This window comes from Brassica napus, chromosome C3, assembly GCF_020379485.1.
Source record: "Brassica napus cultivar Da-Ae chromosome C3, Da-Ae, whole genome shotgun sequence".
Classification (NCBI taxonomy): Eukaryota; Viridiplantae; Streptophyta; class Magnoliopsida; order Brassicales; family Brassicaceae; genus Brassica; species Brassica napus.
The window spans coordinates 15,183,657-15,211,278 of record NC_063446.1 but is presented as its reverse complement, the minus strand read 5'-3'; the positions used below and the strand labels follow the sequence as shown (position 1 = coordinate 15,211,278).

The following is a 27,622-nucleotide window of genomic DNA, read 5'->3' as shown; positions in this document are numbered from 1 at the left end:
ATCTAACGATTTAAATCGATCACACCTGTTTGCGGTTATTATATGAAATTTTTGTAATATATTAAGCTTGTAGTGAAAAATATGCATATGATAATTTGTTTTAGCAAACCAATGATCAATTTCACATCGACTTTCGTCAAAAGAATTTCAGGATTGCTAATCTGCTGAAAACTTACAATATAATAGCAAACATTCGGTAGGACTGTAGGAGTCTTATTAAAGATCATCAGTCGCATTGTCAGTTTGTCAGTTGAGGATGTATATATGATACAATCATGCATTTGAATATAATATAATGCAGTTCGGATTTATATAAAAATCGTTTTTACGTAGTTGTGTACAGAGAGCACAATCTCTTAACCAGATCAAAAAGATTTTTATTTGTAGACAAAACCGAGAAAGATATGTACATATTTTTAGGGTGAAAAAAACAGGAGAGCTTTCTTACAAAAAGTTTAGTGGATTCTGTTAGTACTATTATATTCATTTATAAGAAATTATAAATAAAATAAATGGTGGAAAGGGAAAGCTATATAGAGATGGCAACCCATGCATGATTGCCTTGAACATCGCAAACCCTTCCTTTGGAATACAAGTCTAGTGGTTGTGGACCTATATGGCATGCCCACAGTTTCAACACATACTTGGGGTTTTTTAAATGATTAATTCTATTTCTCTACGAAGATTTAAGGCTATCTTGATGGTATACGTAGAGAATTACTGAACAAAAAAAATGTCGGCGTCAAAATAATTATCTAATGAATTTCAAAGGGTATATAAATATAATGTGGATGGAACAGCACATGTCAATGTTCAGTGGCGCGTTCCCATCGATTCAATGCATATCTCGACCAACTTGTCTTATCAATATTTCCTCGTACAACTCTCCAATCTCTTTCTTCTACGTTATACATTTTCGGTTTTCCTTTTATACACTTTTTTCTTGCCGACTTTCCCCAAATTATTGTTTAATATAGTATACTGTTATAAAAAAAACTGAAATTTTATTATATCGCAGGATTTTAAATAAAGCAAAATTTTATACCCGTACGAAGAAGATAATACTGATAAGAAGAAAAGATGTGTTATTGAAGGAGAATGATGGTGTGTTTACAAACGAACGCAAACGTTCGTATATATAGAAGGAAATTTACTGTGCAAATAGTACAGCGGGCCCCACATCTTTTTATATTTTCAACGAAAGCGGCTCATCTTTTCTTTTGTCTTTCGTAACACTCCCCCTTGGGGGCCGGTGTCACTATCCGCTCTCGCTTAACGTCTTTGTTGCCTCGTTAAAAACCTTTCTAGGAAAACTCTATGGGAAAAACCATAGTAAGGTAAAAAGAGTACAACTACGTAAGCTCCCCCTCGAATGAGCAGTCATAGATCCTTCTGATGACGCATTCCAATGTTGTGGATGTGTTTTCTGAATACCGAAGTCGGAAGTGATTTTGTGAAGAGGTCAGCTGCATTGTCGCATGATTGGACATATCTTACTTCAATCTCTTTCTTCTTCACGAGCTCTTGAGTGTATGAGAAGAACTTTGGATGAATATGCTTCGTTCTATCGCTTTTAATATATCCGTCCTTTGTTTGAGCAACACATGCTGCATTATCTTCATATAGAATAGTTGGCTCCGTATTTTCGTCAATCCCGCTGCTTGAACAGATGTGTCGGCTCATTGATCTCAGCCAAACACATTCTCTACTTGCTTCATGGAGTGCAATGATCTCAGCATGATTTGAAGAAGTAGCCACAAGCGTTTGTTTCTGAGAACGCCAAGATATAGCAGTGCCTCCGATCGTAAAAACGTATCCTGTTTGCGATCGGGCTTTGTGTGGATCTGAAAGATATCCTGCATCTGCAAAACCAACCATTTGACCTTTTGAACTTTTAGGATAAAACAAGCCTAAATCAATGGTCCCTTGGAGGTAACGAAAAACATGTTTAATCCCATTCCAATGTCTTCGAGTTGGAGATGAGCTGAATCTTGCCAAAAGATTCACAGCAAATGATATATCAGGCCGTGTACAATTTGCAAGGTACATCAGCGCTCCAATTGCACTTAGATATGGTACTTCCGGACCAAGTATCTCTTCTTTCTCCTCAGGTGGTCGAAATGGATCACTTTCAATATTAAGTGACCTAACGACCATCGGGGTGCTAAGAGGAGTTGATTTATCCATGTTAAATCGTTTCAACACTCTTTTAGTGTATGTGGATTGATACACAAATATACCATTTTGTGAATGTTCTATTTGTAGGCCAAGACAATATTGTGTCTGTCCAAGATCTTTCATCTCAAATTCTCCTTTGAGATAGTCTGATGCCTTTTGTATTTCCTTTTGAGTTCCGATAATGTTAAGATCATCAACATATACCGCGATTATTACAAATCCGGATATTGTTTTCTTGATGAAAACACATGGGCATATAGGATCATTCACATATCCTTCTTTTGTTAAATGATCACTGAGACGATTATACCACATACGTCCAGATTGCTTTAACCCATATAATGATCTTTGCAATTTTATTGCACATAACTCTTTAGGTTTGGAACTTAATGCTTCTGGCATTTTAAATCCATCAGGAACTTTCATGTAGATATCAATATCTAATGATCCATATAGATAAGCTGTAACAACATCCATGAGACGCATCTCTAGATTTTTATCAGCTGCTAGACTCATCAGGAATCTAAATGTGATGGCATCCATAACTGGAGAATACGTTTCTTCATAATCGATTCCAGGTCTTTGAGAAAAACTTGAGCCACTAGACGAGCTTTGTATCTCGTAATCTCATTTTTCTCATTTCGCTTTCGAACGAAAACCCATTTGTACCCAACTGGTCTCACATCTGCAGGTGTGAGCACAATAGATCCAAATACTTTTCGTTTATTAAGCGAATCAAGTTCAGCTTGTATTGCATTTTTCCATTGTTCCCAATCATGTCTCTTTTGACATTCATAGACAGATTTTGGTTCTGGATCATCGATTTCTTCATTTATTTCACTTGACACAATATATGAGAAAGCATCATCAAGGTCATTTTGTTCATTTCTATTCCATATCCTTTTATTATGGATGTAATTAATAGAAATCTCATGATTATCTTTCGATTCATGATGCTCTGATTGATGATGCTCTGATTCATCAGAATCTTTATCATTTATTTCTTCCAAAATATTTTCTGCTATTTTGGGTGCATCATATATTTCAGCTTTCTTCTGTTTCCTAGGATTCTTATCCTTAGAACCAACAGGTCTACCACGCTTCAGGCGTGTTTTTGGCTCTCGTGTGTCATCCTCTTTTTCTTGTTCATTTGGCATTTTGATACGAGCAGGAGCATTTGCAGCTGGTATATGAGATTTAGTTACCGTCTTGGTATAGACAAATGCATCAGGTAGCTGGTTAGCTATACTCTGTAAATGCAAAATTCGTCGAACTTCTAGTTCTGACTCTTTAGTGGGAGGATCAAGATATAACAATGATGGTACACTCCATTTTATATCACTTCCAACATTTTTGTTTTCTCCCCCTATAACTGGGAATACATTTTCGTCAAAATGACAATCAGCAAAACGTGCTGTAAAGACGTCACCAGTCTGTGGTTCTAGGTATCTAATAATTGATGGGGAATCAAAACCAACATATATTCCCAATCTTCTTTGTGGTCCCATCTTTGTACGTTGTGGTGGTGCTACAGGCACATATACCGCACAACCAAATATTCTAAAGTGGGAAATGTTTGGTTCTCGACCAAACGCTAACTGTAGTGGGGAATACTTATGGTATGCACTCGGTCTGATCCGAATGAGTGCTTCTGCATGCAAAATGGCATGTCCCCATACAGAGGTTGGAAGTTTTGATCTCATGATCAATGGTCTTGCAATCAATTGCAGACGCTTGATTAAAGATTCAGCCAAACCATTTTGCGTATGAACATGAGCAACCGAATGTTCAACTTCAATTCCCATTACCATACAATAGTCATTGAATGCTTGGGATGTGAATTCACCAGCGTTGTCTAGTCTAACTCTTTAATAGTATAATCAGGAAACTGCGCTCGCAGTTTGATCATCTGAGTTAGAAATCTCGTAAATGCCACATTTCGAGATGATAATAGACAAACGTGTGACCATCTACTGGATGCGTCAATTAATACCATAAAATAGTGGAATGGTCCACAAGGTGGGTGTATAGGTCCACATATATCGCCTTGAATTCTTTCAAGGAACTTTGGTGATTCTTTATCGATTTTGGTTGGCGATGGCCTTACGATCAATTTTCCTAGAGAACATGCAACACATGTCATTTTATTCCCTTGAGAAATCTCCTGGATTTTCAGTGGATGACCATGTGAACTTTCTATGATTTTACGCATCATTGTAGTTCCTGGGTGGCCAAGGCGATCATGCCATAACGTGAACTCTTCTGGGTTCCGTTCTACTACAAGATTTGATTCGATCTCATCGATATAAGTATGATGTAACCCCGAAGGAAGCTCTGGAAACTTTTCCAATATGTGTTTTCTGCCACATTTCTCAGAAGTTACATACATGTATTTCTTTCCATCCTCAGTTGCAGACTGAGTATCATATCCGTGAAGATATATGTCTTTAAAACTCAACAAATTCCTTTTAGAACTTGGAGAATATAGAGCATTATTTATGGAAAATTTTGTTCCATTCGGTAAAGTAAAGTTTGCTTTACCAGTTCCTTCAATCACGTCTGCAGGACCTGATATTGTATTGACGACAATTCTTGTCGGTTTTATATCAGAGAAATATCTCTTTTGCCTCAGAATAGTGTGCGTCGTTCCACTATCTGGTATGCATATTTCACGAATCCGTTTCTTAGATTTTGCTCCATTAGCATTCTGATCCATTTCTGAAATTGTCATAAATATAAAAGGAAACATAAAATTCATTCATATAAGGAAAAACACAATAATTATACATTAAGGTGACGTTAAAAACATCATTATTTGTTTAACAGGAAATGTAATAATTATACATGACAATATTGAAAACTATTCAATAGTCTTATTATAAGCATTTCGGCTCTCTTCAGGAGTAATCTAGTCCAGCTCATTAGCGAAGTCGGAGGCATCGAGGTATGATGTCCCTTCAAAGTTTTCAGTGAGGTTCACTTCTTTAGCTTTGCCTTTCGTGGACTCTTGATATAACTTACAGAGATGTGAAGGAGTACGACAGGTACGGGACCAATGTCCTTTACAACCACATCTGTAACACACTGTCTCACGCTTCTGGGTGGTATCCTCTTGAGTTTCTTTACCCTTGGAAACTTGCCCGGGTCTAACCCACTTGTTAGATCCCCTCCATTTGGGATTGTAAGTTTTTCCACGTTTGTTGTTGAAACGGCGGCCATGACCTCGATTGGCCTGGTTTCTCCTTTCCGAATTTTCTATCGCCGTAGCATTCACTTCAGGGAATGCTTTGGCTCCCGTAGGTCGGGAATTGTGGTTTTTGATCAAGAGCTCATTGTTCTTTTCAGCTAACATGAGCGCAACCATCAGTTCAGAAAATCTCGTGTACCCGCATTTTCTGTAAATTTCGGGCAAGAAGTGAAGCTGTTTGTGGAAAGTGATATATGTTTTATTCATCATTTCTGCCTCAGAGACAGGATTACCACAATACTTCAGGAGTGCAACTATCCTCAGGACAGCGGAATTGTAATCCTCAACCTTTTGAAAATCTTGGAACCTCAGATTTTTCCACTCTTCTAGAGCGTGAGGGAGGTTGATTTGTCTCTGGTTATCGAACCTTTCTTTTAAAGTTTGCCACAGTTCAGCTGGGTCCTCGACGTTTGCATAGTCGTGCGTTAGATTTTCATCTAAATGCTTCTTCAGGAAGATTATCGCTTCGGCTATATGCTCGGGTGGTGATTTGTTACCGATTACAATTGTTTCGGTTATCTTTTTCATCACCAGATATGGTTTCACGTTTGTGACCCACCCGACGTAATTTTCGCCAGTTATTTTCAGGGCCGGGAACTGGAGTTTCTCGATGTTTGCCATTTGTATTTCTAAAACACAAAATAATAATTTTATTAGAACTTCATAATTTAAAAACCGTTTACATTAATCATGCAAGCAATTATAAGGAGAAGTGATGTAAAGAAAATTAAACCGATATTCATCTTAAATTCACTCGGAGTAAATTCTCCAACGAATAAACCATAAATAGAAACACAAACAAAAATGGCACATAAAAACAAAAGTGCGCGAATCATCTTTCTTGAAATGAAAAATCGGAGGAGAGCGATTTGAATTTTTTTTTTTTTTTTGAGAGAAGATGAAATGTTTTGGATGATGAAATAGAGTGAAAATGAGTTGTATTTATAGATAAAAATTACTGTTCATGACCGTTGGAGAAAGGGGAAATTTTTGAAAAAATTTCTTTGTGACCGTTGGGGTTAAATCGAGTGCACTAAAAATCAGTCTGAAAATATCGTATTAAACAGTCAATCAAATCTATAAAATTTCATAAAAGTAAAAATTATGGCAATGAAATATTTATGTTATGACAACAAATCATGCGACGGCTCATCCGATCAATGCAGAGTAATAAATAAATTATATGGCGGCTCGGCTGACCAATTAATAACAAACAGAATATAAGGCGGCTCGGCCGACCAATAAATAATAAACAGGATATAAGGCGGCTCGGCCGACCAATAAATAATAAACAGAATATAAGGCGGCTCGGCCGACCAATAAATAAATTAAATTATTAGTAAATAATATAGGCGGTATTCCGGCCATTATAACATAATATAAATAATAGTAGAGGCGGTATACCGACCATTATAACAGGGTATAAATGATACAAATAAATTTTACCGAATCGCAGAGTGATCGTGCTGATAACGTGTTATAAAAAGAACTGGAATTTTATTATATCACAAGAATTTAAATAAAGCAAAATTTTATACCCGTACGAAGAAGATAATACTGATAAGAAGAAAAGATGTGTTATTGAAGGAGAAGGATGGTGTGTTTACAAACGAACGCAAACGTTCGTATATATAGAAGGAAATTTACTGTGCAAATAGTGCAACGGGCCCCACGTCTTTTTATATTTTCAACGAAAGCGGCTCATCTTTTCTTTTGTCTTTCGTAACATATACAACATTGTTAGAGCAAATTCATATTAAATTTTATTACAACTATATGTACCAAAACATAAACTAATCTTTTTTTGGTACTAACACATAAACTAACCTCATAACTATATAGCAGTTATGCAATTTAGTGGTTAAACGCATGGGTTAGCACATGGATTGATCATGTTGTACTTTTAGTTCAATTCCAGTGAAAATAATGTTTTACACCATCTATGTTCTCAATTTATGGAAAATTTAAAGTTAAAGTCCAAACTTCTCTTGATTAATCAAAGAATTTATATAAGAGTTAATATTTTTGGTATAAAACGGATTAGTGGAATAAGATCTCTATTTCACGTTGGTAGTTTTTGAGGTCAAATTAATTTATATGGTAACCTTTTAAAAATTAGTTCAAAAATACAAAGCAAATTGACATATTGTTCAAGAATATTAATTATTCCCTGGCATTTTTCCGACCAACCAGTCACAAAAGTGGACATACTGTCGAATATCCAGCTTTGAAATGAAGTCTGGGAAAATATATGAGCAGACTAAAAAGGTAATTAAAAGTATAATATCAGAAACATAAAAAACAAAATTCATGCATCTGCTAGTGAGGTTATTTGGATTCATTGCATGTATCTTAATGATTCTTCATCTGATCTCTTGCAATAAGAGATAAGAGGAAAAACAACTTGATCATGTTTTTTGGGGGTAAATATCTTAGCTATTACAAGAAAATAATGACAAAATAACACACAAGAAGAATCCTCAAAATAACATTAATTAAATAGTAAAATGACTATATTCTTCCAAATTTTATATTTTTTATACTACACTCAACTCGTGAAATACTAAATACAAAATTCTAAACTCTGATCTCTAACCAAACTCAAATATAATTTTTTAATTTTTTTAATTAATTTTTTTTAAAGAATTTTTTTTGTGTTCTATTTTTGGAATATAAATATGTTCTAGTGCTACCTTATACTCCCTCCGTTTCATAATATAAGTAGTTTTGGCTAAAAGCGCGAAGATTAAGAAAATTATTATGTTTTTAAAAAGTATTTTATAATAAATAGGTTTGATATAATTTAACCAATAAAAAATAAGTCTATTTAATTTGATTGGTCACACTGTATTCAATAAATGTAAAAGTTATCTAGAACTACGAAAACTACTTACATTTTGAAACAAAAACATTTCTCTAAAACTACCTACAATATGAAACGGAGGGAGTAGTTTTTTTAAACTTCAGATAATTTTCAATGTATATAAATGAAAGGAATAACAGAAATGAGGAATAAATATGGAGGAGTGGGACCTAAAATGGCCACCATGTTGGCTGCTCTGCTCTGTTGTTTGTTACAGTCTCATTTTCAAGCTTCAAACTCTGTGTGCTCCATTTACTATTCCCTCTTTCAAAGTCTAATACCATTCTTCATTTGATCTCTTTCATTTTTTTCAAAACTCCCTTAAAACTTTTGAAATTGTAGGTTGTTTAGACGTAGGAAGATGTCAAACTGACTTCCTTATCTCTCTCAGAAAAGCCATCTTGGTTGTTTTTGACAACAAAAGCCATCTAAATTGTAAATACTCCAACTGTCATGTAACATTATGGCTCTAGAGAATGATCCTTCTTACACTGGCTTTTATTTCCGGGAATCTGTAAATCACTGACTTTGGTTTAAGATCAATATAATCTTCCAGTAACAGAAAAACGTGGCCATGATTAAAAGAAAACCGTTTGATTTCAATTTAAAGAAAAAGAAAACACACAACAAAATTCATAATTTCATAGCATCTTCATCCATAACGGATCAACGATTGTTCTGATTTTATTAAGCTTAAAATTAAAACTCTCACAGATTCAACAATATCATTAAAACAATCCTGAGAGTTAACTTCCTTTCATGATATGAATCACATCTTGGCTTCTCTAGCTGCCAATCTCTTCTTCTTCTTCTTGACACTAGCTGACTTGTAACCCCCTTTGCACGGTTTCCCCCACGGGCTAACGGATGTCCTTCCTCTGCTTCCACTACTTTTGCTCTTCCCTTCACCACCACCGTGTGGATGATCACAAGGATTCATCGCCACACCTCTCACTTTGGGTCTTATCCCCAGCCACCTGCTCTGTCCTGCTTTATACAGCTTCTTCACTCCATGAGACGGGTTCGACACTGTACCAATAGTAGCACGGCATCTGGCGTTGATCCACCTGGTGTCCCCTGATGGAAGCTTGATCAAGCACTTCCCTGAAGCAGGCTCCTTTAGGATCTTGGCGTTTGTTCCAGCAGCTCGGACTAGCTTGGCGCCTTGCCCTGGGTTCATCTCGATGTTGTGGATGATTGTTCCTATGCGCATCATACCTAGTGGCATGGAGCTTCCTATCATTGAGTTGATGTCCATGTGGAGCATCTTTTCTTCCATTTCTGCCACAAGTGTTTTGTTCTGCACATCACCAAAACCTGGAAAAATACCAAAAATAAAACTAGAGGCCTTCATATATCGTTGTGTGTCATAATCATAAAACAAAAGGCGTGGATTTGGACACAAAGCTAGAAGAGAACTCTGGAGTCTGGATTAACATATATACTAACATATGAACATGATGTCCTTAACCAAGTTTGAAGATGTATATACTCAAAACATAACTCAATCCTAGTTAGAGAAAACCATACATGCAGCATACACGACCACAACCCAAGTCCCATATACATGCATTAGTTTTATGTACTTAATTCATCATTTAGGATACAAACAATAAAGAAAAACAAAATTCTGAGGCAGTTAAACACCAGGATTAAGAGAAGAATCTAGCTCCAGATTTAGGACATAAAAATAATAGCACCAGAGTTGGATATAACCAAGTTCAGCCCTTGAAAACACAAAAGTATCTCAACATGAAATAATTGAGTACTCAGGTTACTACATTGTGGAAACATAGTTACAAAAAAAAAAAGGTGAACAAATGCAAGCTAATCCGGTCATCATCTCATAAAAGAGAAGCAAAGGCTTTATGCCATGACAAACCCACAAAAGCTATGGAATCCTCGATAAATCAGTTCTAACAGTATCTAAAGGTTTTTTTTTTTGTAAGAATAATGCTTATGGATAAACACCTCACAGTTCAACCTATAGATCACATCTCTCCAAAACTAATTGAAAACCCCTGAAAGCTTAAAACTTTTATCATATAAAGGCCACCCAAGAATGAAACACAAGACAAGCATAATCATTTCGTCACAACAAGTAGCGTAGTTCGAAACTAGCGATCATATATTCAGGAAGGTCAAGAGTATGAGTATTACCTGTGGAGAGACAGCGAAATGCTGGACGAACAAGGCTGTTGAGCAAAGAAGAAGAAGAAGAAGAAGCAGCAGTTCGAGCTCTGCATAGCGCAACAAGGGCTGACATTGGGAGTGAGCTGCTCTAAACAGTGTAAAAAAGGTAGGATCTTCGTGCGATGGATCTCACGCTCTCGAGCTACAATCTATCAAACGAACACCGATATTAACAGTCTGCAGCTGTGTTTTTCTCTAAAATTGAGATTGAGTCAAACCTGAGAGAGATGCGAAATCGAAGAGCTTCTTGATTCTAAGAGAGAGAGATGAGAAGACGCGGCTGGCTCTGTCGAAGACAGACGAGAAACTAAAGGGTTCAGGGTTTCTAAAGCATGACGGATTCCTAATGATTCCGGTTCAGACCACCCGGTTCGACCGTGACTCAGAAATACAAACCAGTTTATTTGTCACTTGCTGCTAGTGGCAAGTTAAATCCAAGGGGTATGATACACAAGTTCTATTGTTGAAATTAGGCAGCGATTAATGGGTGGTTAACCTTAATCTATAAATAAACAATCAATAAATACTATATATTAATAAAAAAAATTCATGAGTTATGCCGGTTCAAAATATGACAGAAATCGATAAAATAATAAGATAATAAATTTTTAAAAAATTTTATGTAAATGTATGGTCCCATTGAAATCATAAATTAATAATATATCTATATATACATTTTATATAAGTACAAACTAAATATTATATTGTTGGTTTTATATCAACAATGAAATTATCTCTATTTTTTAAAAATTTCAATATATTTTGATAATACGTAGTAAAATTATATCGAAAACCACATTTGAATTCTATGAAACATAAAAATATACACTAGATAATATAGTAAAACAATATGAAATTCTATTTTCTAAAATTTAATTAACATATATAGTAAAATCAACTTTTTGGTATTTTATAAATAAAAATATTTACAAAAAAATATAAAGAAGATTTTTTTTCTTGTAAATTAATAATTCTATAAATTAATAAAATATCATAGTCCCAATAATATTAATTTATAGAGTTTTTTTATTGTATGTGCCAAATAAATTTTCACATAGACAAAAATATTACATAAGATAAGAGAACTGCACCAATTCACTAATTTTTAATATATAAAGGAAGCTTAGCGATAAAAATGATTAATCTCATGAATTAGGATTTAATGATTACGATATAATTCATCATCAGATAATTGATAAGAGAACGAACGTTTTGGATAATTGTTTACAAACCATTAAAATGGCACTCAATAAGATCTTTAACACAGTACTAACGGTAATCACTAGAAATTACGGTTGATCCGTGTATTATAGATTACGGTAAATCACTTGAGATTTGAAGTTTATGTGCATCATTTAGGTTATGGCCAGCGTGTTTATGTCAACTCTTGTAAGGTATACTAGATTCTAACCCGCACACCTATGCAGGTAACATTTCATTTATAGATATAAAATTTTATATTATTTTGTATATAATAATTTATGATAATATATTGCTTTCATTTTAAAAATAACTTAATAGATGATATATAGTTTTAAATATTAAAATTTAACATATGTTAACAATTTTAGTTTTTGTAAAAATTATTACTTAATTTATGAATATTAATCATTTTAAAAGGTGAATGATATTTTAGTCACTTTAAACGGTGAATGATATTTTATTTATTTATCTTAATGAAAGTATTTTTCAAAATATATTGGTTTACCAATTCAACATAATTTTAATATGTTTGCACAAAAAACATAATTTTAATATGTAATTCATTAATTACTTCTATTTTAATATAATGTAGAATATACTTATAAAATTTATAAAATTAGCATATAATTTCATTATTTTGTTTATAATAAAAAATTAATTAAAATTAATTTATAATAATATTATACTACTAATTTCAAAATTAATCAGTGCATTAATTAAAAGAAAATTTAAATTTTAAAAAATATTTTGTTAGATTTTTTCTCAACAGATTTTGTTATTCTTAAAACTAAAATTTAAATTTATAGTTAAAATGTATTTGTTATTAATATCCTTATAATTATTTAGAAGTGTTATACATTAAATAAACTAATGTAAACAAGAAAAAAATTATTTGAATATATGACCTAGACTTTTAGTATGACTATTTTGTAGTAGATAAAAATGATACTTCTCTTTTAATAGAAAAGATATATGAAACCCGGTCCAATAAAACCGGACCAAACTGATATAAGAAGGCCAGACAGCTCTATTCAAAAGTCTGATCCATCATAAGCAGAACAAAACAAGTCTTTCATCTAACTTAAGACATTAGTAGGTGCCTGCGAATTCACAGATATATATATTGTATGTAAATAAATATCATGTATACAATGTCATATATAGTTTGAAACATTAAAAATATAATTTTTAATTTAATTTAGTTTGAAAATCAGTCGTAAAATTTCTATAAATTTGATGTAAAAATAACTGATTAATATTTAGTAATAACAAATTCTTGTGGAATTATATATGTAATTATCACAATAACTTCACCAACACATATTATGCATCTTCTTCGATATTTTCTTATTTTTTTCATTATCATTTCGTTATTTTTATTAATTTTTGCTAATATTTTCCTAATTTTTACATATTTTTTGCCAAATATTTATTTTTCTCTTTAAATGGAAGTACAAAACGTACAATCAATAAACTAAAAATTCATCCGAGAATTACTTTCAATCATAACATTACCTTATTTACTATATTATTTGACTTAAATGCAAAACATTTTTTAAATCAAAGTTTTCACATGTTTCGTTAAATATAATCTGTCTAATCTTTAAAACCTAATTATTTATAAAACATATATGAACATTATAAGAGATTAATAATTATTATAGATACGACTATATTTTATATGAATATGAAATCATTATATCAATTTCTATAAATTATTGTCTATTCATTATTTTATACAGTATATAAATATAAAAAGAATTGATCAAACATTATTACACTTTCTATAACTTTGAAAATTAACTACCATTAACTATTATTTTCAATATCATTTAGATTATTTGGCAAGTGATAGTAATTAGTTATAGACTTATCTTATATTTTTGATCTAATTAAAAATTATAAAAAGTTTCTTCATTATATTATTTAGTTTATAAATATAAAAAGAATTATCAAACGTTATTATTCATTATATAACTTCAACAATTAGTTTCATAAATCATTATTTGTAATATAATTTAAATTATTTGACAATTGATATTAATTGGTTCTAGATTTTTTATTTTATTTAAAATCTAAACTAAATAAATAAAATTAAAATTTATCGACCAAGCAAATCATAATAATTTTTTTTTAATTTCACAAATGATCAACATGTAAGTCAAAATCAGTTAAGTGACTTCTCGTTTAATATATATGAAATTTTTTATTTTTTTGCAAATGTTTTGTAAACTCATAGAAATAGTTTAAAATTAAGATAATAATTTTGTAAGCGATGATAGATAATTTTATAAAATTTTGATTTTTCTTATAAATTACTTATAAAGCATATATGAACATTATAAAAATAATTATAATAATAATTTTTTATATACGAATATAATATTTTATATAAGAAAATGAAATCGTTATGTCGATTTCTATAAATTGTGTTCTACTAGTTATTTTATGTAGTACATAAATATAAAAAGAATTAATCAAACATTATTACACTAGTTACCATAAATTATTATTTATAACTAGATTTTAACCCGCGTTAAAACGCGGGATTATTTTTTATAAAATGGTGTTAAAACTTTTTCACAGTTTCATTAAATTTTAATCTAGAATATGTAGTTTGTAGTTCATTTACTTATTTGTTTTGTTAGTAAATATTTTTTAATGTAATTATTTTGTTTTTATTAGAATATTAAGATCAATTTGTTCCAGTAAATCTATGTCAAAAACATGATTTAAACATTTCGTGCTTGAAATTTTTAATATGGGTTACCTGCATCTAACCTTATATGCTACCAATAGATTGATTTATACGTATAAAAATAGACAATTGCTTAGTTAAACCAATTCCCTATAGCACCAGTTATTAATTATCATCGCATACATTAAAATCTTGATAAATAAAATGTTCGAATTAGTCTACGTAGCAGTGAGAAATATAAAGAGACATAATAAAATGATTTCAGGTATACTATATTGTATTGTATATGTCATATTTAGAGATAGATATTTTTGTATGTCGAAACTAAATGTCACTTGGTAAAAATATCGGTCATGTTTGTTGATTTCCAAATAATTGGTAAGCAAAATGAATTAGTGTAACAGAATTTTTCAGATTTATATATTTAATATCCAATCTAATCTATCATTAACGAAAAAGTGCATAGATCCAAAATTTAAATGACAACATTTTATCAATAAATATAAGTAGGACCCTAAATAAATAAATTATATTATTTAAATGGATTTTGAACCATAGTTTATCATGTAAAATTATCATTATGTATGTAGTTGGACATCATATTTATTAAACGATATTAAAAAAATTACTTTGCAAAAAGTTATTATTACAGTTTAGTCTGAAAATGTTTAGTTGGATACATATGAACTTACTATATTTTCAAAAACATAAATTTATATATTTACATTGGGTGGTTTGAAAATGTCTTGACTAAAATCACGCTTTTATCATTTTGTTGACAAAAAAGTAACTGATTTGCAAATGAAAATAATTAAATCTTCATCATATTGTTAGAAAATAAGTTCAAAATTATAAATATTAAACGTAACAAAAGTTAAAATTTGTTTTATAACCTATTATGAGATATGGTAGATGTTTAATAAATCTTGACCTCTTGTTATTATCGTTTGTCTAGGTTAGATTTACAAAAGATTCTTTGGTTGATACTTGATAGTAATTCTAACAATATTAAGTTAGTTATCTAAAGTTCATCCTGGTTCTAAAGTAAATGTTTCTGTTTTTTTTTGTTAGCATATTTTAGGAAACGATTTGGTTATTTTAGATAATATTGTTAGAGCTTTAAAAACTATAAGAAGATGAAATAAAATCACTTTTTTCTAAATTTTGTTAACGTAATGTTAGAAAATTTATTATTTGTTCTAGTTAAGATTGTTAGAATCTAAGTTTGAAAAAAAAAATGATTTGTCATTTAAACGCTGTATAAATACTGTATAAATACCTTATAAACAATAATCATATTATTCTGCTGTTACAAAAAAGCATTACAGTGTACTACTGAACAGCATATATACAGATGTACCAACCGTATTTTAGAACACTGGGTTTTTCTAATATGCATGAATGATAAATGTTTATGCTTCTGTTTTCATTTCTTTTGCATGGAACCAAAATATTTCTTTTTTATTCGCGACGAAGAGAAGTCATGGAGAAAAAGAAGCAAATATCTATATATCAGATTATTTCTAGTGAGGACCTACCCAAATCATTTAAGTGATTTCTTTAATATATTGGAGGATTTTTAAATTTGATAAAAACAACATTATTTTCAAACATCAGAGATACAGTACAGTACTTAACACACTCATCTTCTTGATCTCTTCTCCTTACTCCTGAAAAAAGAAACCAAAGATAAGTTCTATGAGCAAAACAATCATATAACAATGTTCAAGCTACAAGCAAAAGAGAAGAAGATATAATAACCTCATCGTCATCATCTTCCTTCTTCAAACGAGTCTCACCACCTTCCTTGATAATAGGAAGCTTCATACCTCCGAACGGTGTATCAACATCCACATTACCTTTAATAGTATACCCAGTTCCTTGAACACGGATCATATCCCAAAGCGCAGAACCAAAGTCCTTTGGTCTGAACGTGATCGGCACATTAATCAACCCACTTCCGTTTTTATCAAGCTTAACAGAGTCTGATATCTCTGCCTTCCCAATGCTCACATCAGACAACCAAACCTCACAGTCCAAGTCATTAACCCCCAAGTCGAAGTCATTCAAGTTCTCAAGCCTCACGTGGAGAATCGCCACGGTTTCTTCCAAAGAAAACTTCTGGAACTTGATCTTCTCGATGTCAACATCAGGCTTCTTCGGGATGGGGATCTCTCCGCGTTTCTCCAAAGGCAACGTAAGCCTCCCCAAGACCGGGACGTCGACGATGAGATCGACTTTGATCCTGTAAGGTATGATCATCCCGGGGTTGATGTCGTTGTAAGTGCTCTTGATGTCATCGTAGATCAAAGTCAACGGTTTCTTCCCTATGTGCCTTGATGGTTCCAGCGTCAGGGATCAGTCCAGAGACGAGTTTCCTCCCGTCGCTCTCGATGAGGGGGATGGGGACTGGGTTGGGGTTCTTGACGAGGACGTCAACGACAATGTCTGCTCTCTCGAGGTTGATCTTGGGGATGTGAATGGCGGAGGCGTCAGCTGTTGGCTTGCCGAAGCCAATGGCTCCCTCTATCTTCTCGCCAATGAAATCTTTGACCTTGTCTAGGAAACCGCCATTACCGTCTTCTTCTTTCTCTTCCTCCTTGTGGGCCCTGTCCACGATTTCAACTTTGTTCTCAGATGTAGACATACCTAAGCAGCAAGGTGACATCATTACAGAGGGTCAAATGAGTGCTACAGAAAACATAAAGCTTAAGAGCATCAAATCACAAACGAAGACACTGTCAAGATATCTAGAAACGAAAGGAGACCAAAACCCATGAAAAAGAACTCGCATCACAGTAGATTTTAACAACAACATACATTGCATGTCTGTTCACATGAATCAAGAAAGCAAAAAAAAGAAAGACGCTGATCCTAATACTCGATCTAAAGAGGATAGCGCTAGATCAAGTAAAATGTCAAACAGATGGGTAAAAAGTAAGGTCAGAATCAGCAAAAACTCGATCTAATCATCACCTTCTTCTAGATCAAATACAGAGGAGGATCAGATAAGGATTAGAAGTGGATTTGAGTCTTTACCCGAAGAGTTGGATGAATGTGAGAGTCACCGAGAGACAAAAGAGTGCTTTCAAGACTTGTGTAGAGTTGGCTGATTCGTTGAACTTAGACTTAACTATCAACTAATAAACGTTGAAGCGTAATCTTCGCCTCACCGACAAATCCATCGTGTCAAGTCACTATTGGCTGGCTAGAAAGCCTCTTCAGTTGCATTTTGACACCTAAGTTTCAAGATATTATGACAGATGAGAACCATACTTTTGATTGGTACAAAAAGAAAACTCAACAGCCCCAACATTCAGAGGAACTATTATTATTACAGAGGATTCAAAAAAAGCTTACAAAAGTATTCGACACAAAGGTAAAAAAGGAAAACATTTTGACAATCTTTCGAGGTACAAGTTTCAGAGATAGGATCGTAACGAAATGCGACAGAGCAAACAAGTTCTCTCATACGTGATCATTGCTCATCCATGGAAGGAGCAGGCTATTTCAGGTGGTGCTCAAACAACGACGCCATCTCGAGCTGCAGAAAGACAAAAAAGGAGAGAGAAAATTCAAGGACTTGATCATATGATGATAACATGACCATTTTCTTAATGTAATCATCAGGAACTTGTACATCTTTGTTCTAAGAGTAAAAAGGATTGATGATAATGATGTATACTTACCGCTGTCAAGGCAGTTTCAGCTCCCTTGTTTCCGGCTTTGCCACCAGATCGATTCAGAGCCTGGAGTTTCAGTTTTAACCACAATATATTAAATAATTTAGTATTTATCCATTATGATGAATCAGCTATACATTTCATCAATCTTTCTTTAACACAACCTAACCTGATCCATGTCCTCGCATGTCAGTACACCAAATATGCATGGAACACCTGCAAAATTCGGGATCAAAAGCGTTACTACTACTACAAAGCTAAACTAAATGCAAGAGAAGATGACATCAACACTGTCTCAACAGCTAGAACTAAATTGATGGTGTATGAAAATCTCGAGAAAGGCAAAAAATGAAGCAGCACTTTCCTCTGTGAGTTTGGAAATGCATATTACACAAATGAATATAGAGACAAACCTGAATTGATGCCAGCAGAAAGTACTCCAGATGCAGCAGAGTTTGCAACAGCATCATAATGTGTGGTATCTCCTCTTATCTAACCACACAACAAAGGACACAAAAGTAGATAAAAAACCCAACTCTTTAAACATGTCTCAGCAACATAAGGCAAACTAAGAAGTCATTCATATGAATGAGCACATACAACCAGATGGCCCTGAGAATTGGTTTAAAGCAAGAGTCATACCACAGCACCGATACATAAAACAGCATTAAAGTTTCCTGATTTCCCAAGCCTTTGCGCAACAACCCCTATCTCAAAGCTACCGGGAACCCATACAACCTGATTAAACAGAATCTCATCAGCATCAGAGAAACTAAGTTTAAGACAGAAAAAAGATGATACTTGGATGTCTTCTTCTCTGACTGAATACTTCTTGAAAGTCTCAATGGCTCCTTCCAAAAGCAACTTCGTCACAACCTCGTTGAAACGAGCAACAACCTTGAAAGATAAAAAAACGAATCTTACCAGAACTCAAAACAAATCCTGAAAAAAGGTAAAGACTTTTGCGAAAGGAAAGAGAGAACTCACTATAGCGAATCTAAGACCTTCCCCTCTCATAAGCGACCCTGTGACGTGGCGAACAGCGTCCGTCACGAACGACGAGCGTAGCTCCTTCTCTACTACAGCGAGTGTTGACGCGAAACCTAACACGGAACTCTTAACATCTCAAAAAAGTATTGAGCTTTAAGAGAGACAGTGCGAGAAGGTTAAAAGAATACCAGATGCGGATGAGGAGAATGATAGGCTATTGGATTTGATTCGACCGTGAGGATAACAGGCGGAAGACGGCTGACGAGGGTGGAGATGACGGCGTGTTGTCGGAGTCAGGCGGAGGCACGGCGGCGAAGCTAAGGACTTCATTTGAGATGCGGTTAGGAGTTTGTGAGTGAGTGAGTCTAAAGAAAGATAACCCTCTCTACCGTCGGTTTAGCCAATTTAATAGATTCCGGTTAACTACTTAATCCATTGGTTTGGTTTAGAGATTTCCGGTTTGACGAAGCCCTAAAACTCTCAATTTTTGTCGCCGGCCGGTATTTTCAGACAAAACTGAAAGAACTAAACTTTTTAGTCTCGTGGAGAAGAACAATTCTTGAACCATAGGGATTATGGCTACGACGAACTGGTACCATTTCGATTCTATTGATTTTGTTTTTTTTTTTAACTCTATTGAGAGAAACATGTGTTAATCACAGGCTCACGGCGTCTTCAAGTGTGTTCCTTACTCGTCCAGTGAACCCTCGTCTCGCATTTGCTTCTAGAACGAATCAGACTCCATGTAGAAGCCGTGTTAGTTTTCAGGGCAGTGTGAAACGTCGTCTTCCGGTGGTTTTATCCATGACGGCGACGGAGGAGTCCGGTGAGGGGGCCGTGAAGTCTGTTTTGCCTGGACATGGCATATCCATCATGGTATGTGTCTTATGGAATGTTTAAGTTAAATTTAGTGTCTTTTAGCAATGGGGTTATGTTCTTTGGTGTTGGTTAAGCTTGTAGATTATCTGTTATCAGGTGAATGGATGCAGTGGCAAAATGGGGAAGGCTGTAATCAAAGCAGCAGACTCTGCGGGTGTCAACATCGTTCCTACGTCGTTTGGATCTGCTGCTGAGGCTGGTCAGACGGTTGAGGTGTGTGGAAAAGAGATTACTGTGCACGGTCCTGCGGAGAGAGAGAAGGTTCTTTCTTCCGTGTTTGAGAAGCACCCGGAGCTGATTGTTGTCGACTACACTATCCCATCTGCAGTCAATGGTATGTTGGTAGCTCCAAAATCTCTCATTTGATCCTTGATTGAGTTGGTTCTTCTCTGTTGTTGGGTTTATAAAGTTTTTGTGTTTTTGCAAAAATAATGTAGATAATGCGGAGCTGTATAGCAAAGTAGGTGTTCCTTTCGTGATGGGAACAACCGGTGGAGACAGGAACAAGTTGTATGAAACTGTTGAAGAAGCAAAGATTTACGCTGTGATTTCTCCTCAGATGGGAAAACAGGTATGTGTGTACTCGGATGTTTCTGGTAGAAAGATTTTAAGATCTTTTTAGCTCATATCTCTTTACCTTGTTGGTTCACTAGGTTGTTGCGTTTCTTGCGGCAATGGAGATTATGGCTGAGCAGTTCCCAGGAGCCTTTTCTGGTTACTCCTTGGAGGTTACTTTCTTACTTTTGTTAGTTTTATATTACTTCTTGCTACGTCTAATAATCAACACCAATATGTAGGTGATGGAGTCTCATCAAGCTAGCAAATTGGATGCCTCCGGAACAGCAAAAGCTGTTATCTCTTGCTTCCAGGAGCTGGGAGTGTCTTACGACATGGATCAGGTGCATTAGTTGTACTTTATTCTTTACATGTCGGCTATGACTTATCTTATTTGATCTCTGAATATGAATTTTCTTTGTATACAATTTTTTTTTTTGTGTGGTAGATACAATTGATTAGGGATCCTAAACAGCAAATTGAGATGGTGGGGGTTCCTGAAGAGCATGTCTCTGGCCACGCTTTCCATCTCTATCACTTGACATCACCTGATAAAACGTAATTCAATATCTAAAACATTATTTAATCTTCATTGTGAAACTGTGTATGTTCCATAACTAGCTTCCTTTCCTTTGTGGTTTGTTGCAGTGTCTCCTTTGAGTTCCAGCACAATGTATGTGGCAGATCAATATACGCTGAGGGAACTGTTGATGCCGTGCTTTTCCTTGCCAAAAAGGTTCTAAAGCATACTCCTTTTGCTCATAATGATCCTGTGGGACCTGAATCTCAGCTTTTTCTCGAGTCCCACCTCTATCTCTATAACGATGCTAATTGTTGTTTTCAACACTCTTGGTGAAATGCAGATTCGATTGAAAGCAGAGCAGCGAATCTACAACATGATCGATGTTTTGAGAGAGGGAAACATGCGGTGAGCTTCCTGAGTTTTTGTCCAAATGGTGGTTCTAGAAGAGCTGAGATAGATTTTACCAAATCATCTGCTGTGGAAGTTAGATGTTTGGTTCTCACTTCTGTATTTTGAAACTAGCAGTGTTGTTTGCAGTTACACCAACTGGTGTTTTGTAGCTCTTTTTTTTTTTTGGTCTATCCAAGAACTCTCTATTGCATTGTTCATGTTGACCTCTTTACAATAAATGTTACTCTTCTTTCTAAGGAACGGTTGCAGTGTTTGATATGGATGGGAAGTTAGATATGCTTGGTAATGGTGGTTGTGTGATTGTGTCTGATGATGAAGAAGAAGAAGATGAGAGTGACAATGAAGTTATCTACAGACGCACTCACACTTTGTAGAGAACTAAAGGCGCATTGCCTTCTTTGGATTATAGATATTTTGACACTTTGACCCATACAAGTTTTCTTTTTCTCGTTTAGGACCCATCAAATATACATTTTCACAAGAAGATCATGATCACCAAAAAAAAAAAAAGAGACGATCATCACCAAGATAAGTTGATGACGAGTACGTACATGATCAATATCACAAATTTTTATAGTTATAAGTTAACCAAAACACGAAAAAAACAATCATATATCCTATAATTTTCTTGAATTTGTTAAGTATATTATTGACCTGTGATGCAAGAAAACAAACGAAGGCTCTTGAACTTTACGAGCTGATGACCTTCACGCGACGGAGAACAACTCTTCTTCTCCGTAGCTCCGCCGTCTCTTTTTGTTTCCCGGCTTGATAATGACGAGATATCTCCAACGGACCAGCGACGTCGGTGGTGACCGTCTACGTTCATTTCGTTTTGGTAAGACTCACGAGTTGTGGTGGAGGAGATACGCTCGTAGCGACGGCGAGTAAGGTTCTTCTTCACGGCCCTATACACCGCTGGTATTAAACCTTCCATTGATGCTCTATTTTTTGCTTCTTTGTTATGTGGATATCTTGTAAAGATGAAGAATATGGTTTTCTTGTTTATTACTATTTGATTTTAGATTTGTTTACCTTCCATTTTCTTCTTTTATATATTTATTTCTTTATACAAGAAATCTAAACTTCTCTTTAGTATTGTTTCTCCCATTTGATTTCTATGTCAAATCTTAGTTGGAATTCCACAGCTACACATTTTTTTAAAAAGATTATCTTTATTTCAGTTAGTTATATATATATGGTATTTTATCTTAAAACATCATTATTGTTATACAAACAACACTTTTATATGCAAGGAAAAGTGTGTTTGTTCAAGGGTGTTTTGGTACCTGAGTTATGCTACAAAGTCTAGAGTATAGGACCTTTTTTGTAGATTATTCGTGTAAGCATTTTGCATGTTACACTATCTATCACAAGTTTGTATATATATTGAGTTTAACATTGTTTGATTAATATAACACATTAACATTTTGTTAACTAAATGAATAAGAACAAATTTAAAACGTAAATCATGAACGTTTACTGCCTATGCATACTATGATTAAGACCTAAGAAAAGTCCAACCCGTAACTTCTTTTTTTAAAATGATCCAGTTGTTGGACACGTTATCCTTGATCTGATCTTTGACTCGGTGTTTGTGTCCAGAAAATATTATCAATTAAGATTGTGAGAGACTTTTCTGTTTGTTTTGTTTGCTCTACTTTTTTTTTGTCGACTTGTTTAGTTTAGGTTTATATATTTTGTTGAAGAAGACGGATTGAAGATGACCTCGCTCGTGTAAAAACGATATTTCTGTGAGTAAAGTTGCTTTTATAACAAGGAAACACATTCAAATAGTTTAATTAAATAGTTTAATTAGATAGATATGATATTGTTACACGAGACGAATCTTGAGAGTGTTGATTTAACTTCTTGGAACAAGAAAGTTGTTTAAAAACAGCATGACGCTGACTGCATCAACTGGCATTTTACTTAAGGATCCAAGTTTTAATTTCCGACCGGATCGGTTTCATGTAAAGTAGTAAATTCAGAAACTGTATTGATCATGACATCTCACAACATCAAGAAGTCCACGAGCACGATCGAGCTAAATCTCATCCGACAAGAAATGAAGTTAAGTTTCGCCAAGAAATCTACAACATGCTTTGAGAGCTTCCAGGTTTTGTTGGTGCATGGACCAAATGGGCAAATGGTGGTTCTAGAAGAGCTATGATAGCTTTACCAAAAACATGGCCGGTTCTGGTCACAACCATATGAAACATTCGATTTACTCTCCAAAATTTAAGAATTATTATTCATAGATCAGATAGTCTCCAAATTGCCAAAAAAAAGTTATTATTAAGATTAACATAAAAATGTTTATAGCCTTCTAAATCTTATCCAGTCTTGACAAAAATAACCGTTGGTATATAAGGAACTTTTATTTATTCCATATGTGGGTTCTCACTTCCTCTGCCTTTTAGGGCAGGCTTTTGAAACTACCAGGGTTGTTTGCAATTCACGAAACTGGTGTTTTGTGGCTCTCCTTTGGTATATAAGGAACTTTTATTGTATTGTTCATGTTGACCCCTTATTATAAATGTTATTCTCCTTTATGGATCATTCAAGTCTTTATATAATAAAGGTTCAGAAGTTCAACTAAACTCATCTAATAATGAATGGTGTGGATTTGAAAGTTACGTATAGCGAGAGAGAGTATTGATACTTTACTTGATCGTTGTTGTTAGAATTTGTTTCAAGTCACAACATCAAAGATGCTCTTTCACTGAAACCACACACAAAGATTAAAAATAAAATAAAACTAAAAACGATTGCGTCTTTGGAGAATGATAGATGCATAGACATAAATTAGCAAAAGATATCAAGAAGTTTAGATAAGAGTGACGACAAAGCTGATGATGCTTCTTATGTTAACAAACACAAACAATATTAAAATTAATCAAAGGCAACTTATCTTATGAATTTTTTTTTTTTTTAAAAAACTCACCTTTCAACATTTATCTTTTTCATGTAACTTTAAAAAATTTTAAGAACAAAGATTTTGCTGGTAATAGCATTCCAAACTTCACTTTAAGAATTTTAAATACAAATTTTAACCGTGATAATGTAGAAATGAAAAATATGAATTTTATAGTGACAAAATGTACATAATAATTGTAAATCAATCCATTGATATATTTTAATATACAACCAAAGTATTTCAATATCAACTGAGCAACATAAACGCTAAACCTAAACTAAGAGAGATTTCATTTACACCACAAACGTTGAATCACTTCATCTTTCAGATTAAGATACATCAAACACTTCAAATTCACACTTCTCTTGTTCAAAGCCACCAAGTGTACTTCACCTCTCAGTTTAGCTTCAATCTTGAGGATAATCAACCCTCTCTTTATATCATTCCTCAACCAAACAGATGATGCCTTATTCTCTCTGTAACTCACTTCTGTCCTAACCGCTGTCCTGATGGCACTGTATGAACCCACTCGCTGTCCATTAATCTTTATTTCACCAACAAGTCGACCATTGTACATGATATCTCCTTTACTAGTTGGAAACTCAAAGAAGCCGAAATTTGGATTCTCTATTCTGATCTTCATAGCTAGTGTCGCGTTGAAATAAGGCCATGATGACGATGTATCGTTGTACCTGAGGTTTCTTAAAGCCACGGACGTCACGCTTGTTTTAAGTGGCTTGGCTAGGACATAGAAACCGATGCTGATGAAGAGGCAGAGCAGAATGCAAAGCCCTACAAGGGTAAAGATGATGACTTTACCGATGATATCACTCTGTTTCGGTGGGTGAACTGCACAAGCTTCATCAACAAATTTGCTCTTTCCTCCATATGTTGTCTTGGCATAGCCTGACATTATAACTGATAAAGCTCTAGTATTGTTAAGAGGTAAACTAGATGATAACAAGAATGAGAAGTGTGTATATATATACTACTATCACCCATCAATCAACAAAACCAATTCGAAAAAGAAATGTTTTTAATAAGTTGGAAATGTAAAGAATGAATAGGTTCTTGATCAGCATGACATTTAAAGATGATGTGTGGTTTCCGAAATACGTAAGAGATGCTTAAAAGAACCTTTTGAGCTTTGTTTCACCTTAAAGACATAGCCTTTTTTTTTTTATCTCCACGACCTGATGCAAAGGTAAGGTATCAGGAAAAGTTTTAAGTATCAAAACTTTTTCTGAAAGACATTGTAACAACAATGTCCTCTTCTAGAAGAAACCAAAAGACAAAGACTATAGCAATGCAGATTAATGTGAAGAAAACAAAATGATAGAAAGCTGAAGCTATATGTAGAAGCTGGATAACCGGATTGACATAAATGATATAATAAAAGCGATGTTAAAGAAATAGACGATTCTAAAACCGAATATAAAAACGATACGAAAGTGTTTTCGCAAGCGGACATGGAGTCGATATATAGTTTCTTTCCTTAACTCTAAATATTCGCTCTGTAGTAAGACAAGACTGTACAAATATCGAGTCCCAGGATACAATCATGGCAGACAAGTGAAGCGAATATGTATCCTGGGTCTCGATAGTGTTTCGTAGAGTTTATAGTTCGAAAGTGTTTCGCTATTGACTTACGCTAAGGGATTTTCTATGTTGGTTTTCGATGTTAAAAGTGGTGAGAAATGAATGAATTTTCTCTGAGTTTATAGAGTTTATAGTTCAAATCCATAAGCGAATATTCGCTCTTCGAAAGTGTTTCATAGAGTTTATAGTTCGAAAGTGTTTCGTAGATTTTATAGTTCGAACTATTGACTTACACTAAGGAATTTTCTCTGTTGGTTTTCGATGTGAAAAGTGGTGAGAAATGAAGGAGGAGGATAGGCGATATTTAAAGAGGAGATGATGAGCGGTTTTTCAAAACTGTTGCAAACGGTATTGTCTCGCCTGTTGTAGTTCGGTCGATTTGCTGAGTAAGCGCTAATTGTGCGTCAGCCCAGAGTACCGACTCTGTTTCTGCCAATTTGAGAGTATCTTGCGGATCCATATCCAGATTGCTAAAAACTTTATTGTTTCTTGCTTTCCATATATACCGTAAGATCCATGCAAAGTGATGATCTTCCATTTCCGGGGATACCCTCCAAAATAAATGATTCATGTTTGCATAAATTGATTGAAGGGGAAAGAATTTTTGGATTCGATTGAATCCGTGATAATGCCCACACCAGGACAACCGGTGGACATTCAAAGAAAACATGATTTATTGATTCCTCAGGTGCTCCACATCGCGCACATAGTGTGTCTCCTTGGATTTCCTTGACCTTAAATTTTTCTTAACCGCTATACATCATGATATTAGTTGCCAGAAAAAATGCTTTATCTTGGGTGGACATCGTACTTTCCATCAATACACTTTTAGCAGCAAAACCGATGGACCATACTCTGGTAGCATTCTTTCTATATCCGGGTACACTCGTTCTAATTGACATCCATATTTAACTGTATATCTCCTATTGTTTGTAAAATGTCATTCATCCCTATCTTCTGAGTGTACTCGACTCAAAGGTATACTTTCAATAAGTTTTACATCTTGTGGATCCACCAAAGTCCGAATAGCCTATGAATTCTATGTTCTCGATGTAACATCGATAAGTGAATCCACTGTGAGGTAGGGGTAAAGGTTGTGTTGATTTTTATTTGCTGGTTTCGGGCGACTGAATATTTAATTATCAATTAAAATTGATTTTTGTTTCATAATAAGTTTATTTAAAGTTTTTACACACGAATTAGAAAAAATGTTAATTTTCTGTTTTATCTCTATTTAATATAAAATTTTGTTTGATTTTTTTATTAATAAATTATATAATAAATATAAAAATTAGAAATATAAAACGACACACGTAATGAAAAAAATTAAAAAGCCAAAGTGAAACTTAACATGAAATGGTATGAATGGTATAAAAGATTATATTTTATAGTATACAAGACTCTATTTTATAGTATACAAGATATATTCCTTACAAGAAGACAATATGGTGTAAGCTTAATAAAAAACACCAATTTAAATCTAGTTATTTTTGGTATGATTTTCTATCTTGTCTTACTATTTATGATAAAACGTTTCTTCGTTTTACTCACTTAAAATGCTTTCAAGTACTACAGCAATTCACAAAAAAATCAATTTTTAGATTTCTTTATCTTGTCTTTTAATTTATTTTTGTTAGCGTTCAGTGTATTAGTATAATTTATTTAAACCTCTTCTTTATC

General features: G+C 33.9%; 6 protein-coding genes and 1 pseudogene across 6 annotated transcripts; 1 reads left to right on the top strand and 6 right to left on the bottom strand.

Moving 5' to 3' along the window:
- Nucleotides 1-4,873: 4,873 nt before the first annotated feature.
- LOC111208797 lies at nt 4,874-7,035 on the bottom strand. The gene is made up of 2 exons (XM_048752689.1): nt 6,964-7,035; nt 4,874-6,054 (listed from the first exon to the last, which is right to left on the bottom strand). Exon 2 carries the CDS (start codon nt 6,044-6,046, stop codon nt 5,087-5,089), a length of 960 nt encoding a protein of 319 aa, XP_048608646.1. The 5' UTR covers nt 6,047-6,054; nt 6,964-7,035; the 3' UTR covers nt 4,874-5,086.
- Nucleotides 7,036-8,866: 1,831 nt separating this feature from the next.
- Nucleotides 8,867-10,858, bottom strand: LOC106438207 (60S ribosomal protein L2, mitochondrial-like). Its single transcript, XM_048752688.1, has 3 exons — nt 10,700-10,858; nt 10,449-10,630; nt 8,867-9,605 (listed from the first exon to the last, which is right to left on the bottom strand). The coding sequence occupies exons 2-3, from the start codon at nt 10,552-10,554 to the stop codon at nt 9,058-9,060; spliced, it is 654 nt and encodes a 217-aa protein (XP_048608645.1). The 5' UTR covers nt 10,555-10,630; nt 10,700-10,858; the 3' UTR covers nt 8,867-9,057.
- Nucleotides 10,859-15,925: 5,067 nt separating this feature from the next.
- LOC106388058 lies at nt 15,926-17,570 on the bottom strand (annotated as a pseudogene).
- A 74-nt stretch (nt 17,571-17,644) lies between these two features.
- On the bottom strand, nt 17,645-19,454 carry LOC106388060 (6,7-dimethyl-8-ribityllumazine synthase, chloroplastic). The gene is made up of 8 exons (XM_013828036.3): nt 19,244-19,454; nt 19,053-19,168; nt 18,867-18,962; nt 18,708-18,803; nt 18,479-18,557; nt 18,235-18,281; nt 18,072-18,131; nt 17,645-17,926 (listed from the first exon to the last, which is right to left on the bottom strand). Exons 1-8 carry the CDS (start codon nt 19,383-19,385, stop codon nt 17,888-17,890), a joined length of 675 nt encoding a protein of 224 aa, XP_013683490.2. The 5' UTR covers nt 19,386-19,454; the 3' UTR covers nt 17,645-17,887.
- Nucleotides 19,455-19,528: 74 nt separating this feature from the next.
- LOC106388057 (4-hydroxy-tetrahydrodipicolinate reductase 1, chloroplastic) lies at nt 19,529-21,659 on the top strand. The gene is made up of 9 exons (XM_013828034.3): nt 19,529-19,647; nt 19,718-19,931; nt 20,031-20,268; nt 20,372-20,505; nt 20,588-20,662; nt 20,732-20,833; nt 20,938-21,047; nt 21,138-21,225; nt 21,353-21,659. Exons 1-9 carry the CDS (start codon nt 19,631-19,633, stop codon nt 21,419-21,421), a joined length of 1,047 nt encoding a protein of 348 aa, XP_013683488.2. The 5' UTR covers nt 19,529-19,630; the 3' UTR covers nt 21,422-21,659.
- Nucleotides 21,549-24,246, bottom strand: LOC125584335. The gene has a single exon (XM_048752687.1). It carries the CDS (start codon nt 22,358-22,360, stop codon nt 22,070-22,072), a length of 291 nt encoding a protein of 96 aa, XP_048608644.1. The 5' UTR covers nt 22,361-24,246; the 3' UTR covers nt 21,549-22,069.
- Nucleotides 24,247-24,534: 288 nt separating this feature from the next.
- LOC125584333 (late embryogenesis abundant protein At1g64065-like) lies at nt 24,535-27,046 on the bottom strand. Its single transcript, XM_048752686.1, has one exon. The coding sequence runs from the start codon at nt 25,254-25,256 to the stop codon at nt 24,633-24,635; it is 624 nt and encodes a 207-aa protein (XP_048608643.1). The 5' UTR covers nt 25,257-27,046; the 3' UTR covers nt 24,535-24,632.
- Nucleotides 27,047-27,622: the final 576 nt, after the last annotated feature.